Here is a 3270-nt window from a genome sequence, read left to right as displayed (position 1 = left end):
GTTCTTATTCTGTGATACTTCATTAATAAAAAATAGAAATTTAAGGAGAAAAATATCTATATGTTTGTGTATTTTAGTTCAATACACTAAATACTAGTTACAGTTACAAAAAATATGACTGCTGAAGTTAAAAATTCAGATTATTAGCTTTAAAAAGAGACCAAGCTTGTGAATTTACTCTAAAGGGTTCAAAAGCAGTACTTCATTTAATTTGTGTGTACTTTTTAAGGCATTTTATGGTATTTTATGCCCGAAGGTTAACAGGTTGTTTTACATTTCAGGTTGTAAAGGAAAAAAGCACAAATTACCAAGAGCACGTGAATACTTTCACAACCCACTGAGTGTCCAACTTTAGAATGTGTGTTTGTGTTTTTCAGGTTCAATAGTTCCTAAGCTAGAAGCCACGGGCCCATGGACAGCTGCAGGGGGTCAGCAGGGCTTCATCCAGAGAAAAGCTGCTCATTCTAAACTGTCCAGAAACACATCTGACTATCTGACGCCAAGAGGTCCTGGCAGGTAGGTTACATGTTATGTTGATTTCTCTTTGAAACACTTTATCTGTTTATAATGTGAATCTGGTTTAAAATGATGTAGAAAATGTTTGAATCTTTTTTGTTCATCATCTGACTTGTATTCCTCTGTAGAAAATGTTTTTTTTAATYTTCTGTGAGGAACACCTTTGTCTAAAATATTAGCACTGTTTGATGTGAACCTTTTTTCTGGTACAAAATATACATCTACAAATAATTAACCTTTGAAGTCAGCCCAATTCAAGATGGCCACCACAGCTTCTCCCCTCTAACTAACACTGAAATCAGTCAGTGTTACAGATCCTTTATGTGACCTGTGGTGTGGTAGTAACATCTACAACACACAGTAACAGATATGTGAGGTCTTTTGGTGTTAAAGGGGGRAGATGTTAGACATTTCTTTAAGGAATGGTAGTTTTCTCTTCATAGTTTGTATATCAGTCTTATTGCTCCAAACTAAACAGCTGTGATGATGTACTGGTTGTAGCTTCATACTAGCTGGATCCATTTCCCTCTTACAACATGATTGATATAAGTTGATTTGATTTGATTTATTGATTTAACAGGAAAAGATGACTAAAAATCAAGCCTGACTCAGCATAATTGCTGTTTTACAGCAGGTTCCTGTTCTGCAGCACATAAAACACTCAGAAWTACAGCATCACAATCACATCATTATACACCATAGACACAAAGACAAACAAGCAGACCAAATTTCAGGAAGGCAGCATTTGCAAAATAGGACGTCTAAATATGAGCAGAACAAAAAGTGTCCAGCAGATGGCAGACAAGATTMTTCTTAAAGGGCTGTAGTTTTGAAATGGACTTTATGTTTTGAGGAATGTCATTCCATGCTTTAGTGTAAACATACAAGAAAGACCTCTGGCCGTAACAGTTTTTTTATGCAGTTTAAGTTATCGTTGTGTTTTATCCTGTAGGCCGCGGGTTCGAGGAAGCCAAGCTGATAGAAGCAACAGAAATCAGTCGGGGTCTTCAGAGGAAGATGAGGCTGTTTCTCCCTCTGCAGCCTCCACCCTGATCCCCTCTCTGCTGTCTCTGCCCTCCTTCAAAGATGTGGGCAGTGAGAGGGGCGGGGACAAGGAGCTGTGGGTGTCTGTGTTCAGATACCTGAACCAAGCTGACCTCCTGGTCTGCATGACTGTGTGTAAGGCCTGGTACAAGTGGTACGTCACCAATGAAGCCCACCTGGATGTTCTGTTCACTACAGGTGATCTGGAGTTCCATCACTGTATTAAAGCTCTCCTTGTTGTGCAGGAGTTGTGACAAACGTCTGTGGAGTCAGATCGATGTCAGCAGGCGCAGCCCACTCACTAACCAGGCCCTGGCAGGCATCGTCAAACGTCAACCCACCTCTCTGGACCTGTCCTGGACCCCGCTGGCCAGAAGACAGCTCAACTGTCTGCTTACCAGACTCCCAGGTACTGTTGGTCAGGATCACATAGACAGGGAGGTAGATCTATCAGGACACTGTGTGTTTAACTGTTTACTGAAACTTTTCAAGTTAGAGTTGTATAATGAACATGGATATAAAGTCCAGACTGGAAGGTGTCCACATTAAAACTGGAACATGTGCCCACTCTGCTTTTAGAGGGACAAAAATAACTGAAGAACTGATGAGGGCTGTTCCTTCGTTATATCATTCTTCATGATATAGCCGCACCCGCCATTTAAAAAAAACCCCGCGAACATTAACGTATAAGCCGCACCGGAATATAAGCTGCATGGTTCAAAGTTCAGGAAAACGTTGCGGCTTATAGTCCAAAAAATACAGTAATGGATGATGATGGGGGGTGGGGGGCTTGGGTAAATCCTGCTGGTATTATTTTTCCAAAGTACTCCTTGGTGAAATTATTTACATAAACTACAACTTTGTTAATATTGCTAGAACATTGGCATCAAAATAAAATAAAATGAATCCACACATCTCTGTCCTCAATGACTGTTCTAAAACAGCAGAACGGTCCTATGAAGAAGTGGGCGGAGTCTCTGCTTGGGTTACCAGGAGACAAGCTGGGCCTCAACCTGAGTTGAGGTGGGCTGGAGTGAGACTTGTGACATCACAAACGGCTGTGTTTGAAAACAGGTCATTTCAAGACAGAAAAATACATTTACTTATAGTAAAAATACCTCTGAGTACGTTTTTTGGTACTTGGACTGTTTTTAGAACAATACAGACCCAAATGTAAGTAAAAAAGACTGAAAAAAGTGAATGTTGCATATTTAGTCCCCCTTTAAGGTTTATTGAGATGATGCTGTGTCTCAATTCATGGGCATAACCCAGCCGGGCCATGTGGGCCACGTCCTTCCCATTGTGGGTGGTCTGCATCAAACTGCTGTAAATGAGACGGTCTAGCCTTTGCTTGACACGTTTGTGTGACAATAGTGATCAGTTTCATATCAGACTTAAAATGTGTTGAAACCTGTATTCACACATCTTTTCACTGAAGGAATAACTTCACATTTAACATGTTACACGTAAATAAATAAAAAACAAAAACATTAATTTGGGTTTAGCTCCAGTATCAGTACTTGTAGTTCAGGGGTGCCCGACCTTTTGTGAACCAAGAGCTACTTTTGAAGTCGGCAGTTTGCCGAGGGCTACTCGTCCAGTCTCAGTATCAAAACAACATCATTTTTCATCCCCCTACTCCTCACTTCTTTAAAGTAAATAAAACAAAGTAATGTGTTGCTAGTTTTATTTAATTTAAAGTATTGTCAA

At 40.1% G+C, this 3270-nt stretch overlaps 1 protein-coding gene across 1 annotated transcript in view; it reads left to right on the top strand.

Annotated features, from left to right (window-relative positions):
• LOC106533572 (lysine-specific demethylase 2A) overlaps positions 1 to 1969 on the top strand; it is a gene marked incomplete at both ends in the record, with an annotated part of 8245 nt that extends 6276 nt beyond the window's left edge. The window contains 3 exon segments of the mRNA XM_014029926.1: positions 378 to 516; positions 1469 to 1714; positions 1806 to 1969. Of these exon segments, the coding sequence (XP_013885380.1) occupies positions 378 to 516; positions 1469 to 1714; positions 1806 to 1969 (549 nt within the window).
• Positions 1970 to 3270: the final 1301 nt, after the last annotated feature.

This window comes from Austrofundulus limnaeus, unplaced genomic scaffold, assembly GCF_001266775.1.
Source record: "Austrofundulus limnaeus strain Quisiro unplaced genomic scaffold, Austrofundulus_limnaeus-1.0 Scaffold975, whole genome shotgun sequence".
Classification (NCBI taxonomy): domain Eukaryota; kingdom Metazoa; phylum Chordata; class Actinopteri; order Cyprinodontiformes; family Rivulidae; genus Austrofundulus; species Austrofundulus limnaeus.
The sequence above is the reverse complement of the archived record's forward strand: the minus strand, read 5'-3'. Positions and strand labels throughout refer to the sequence as shown.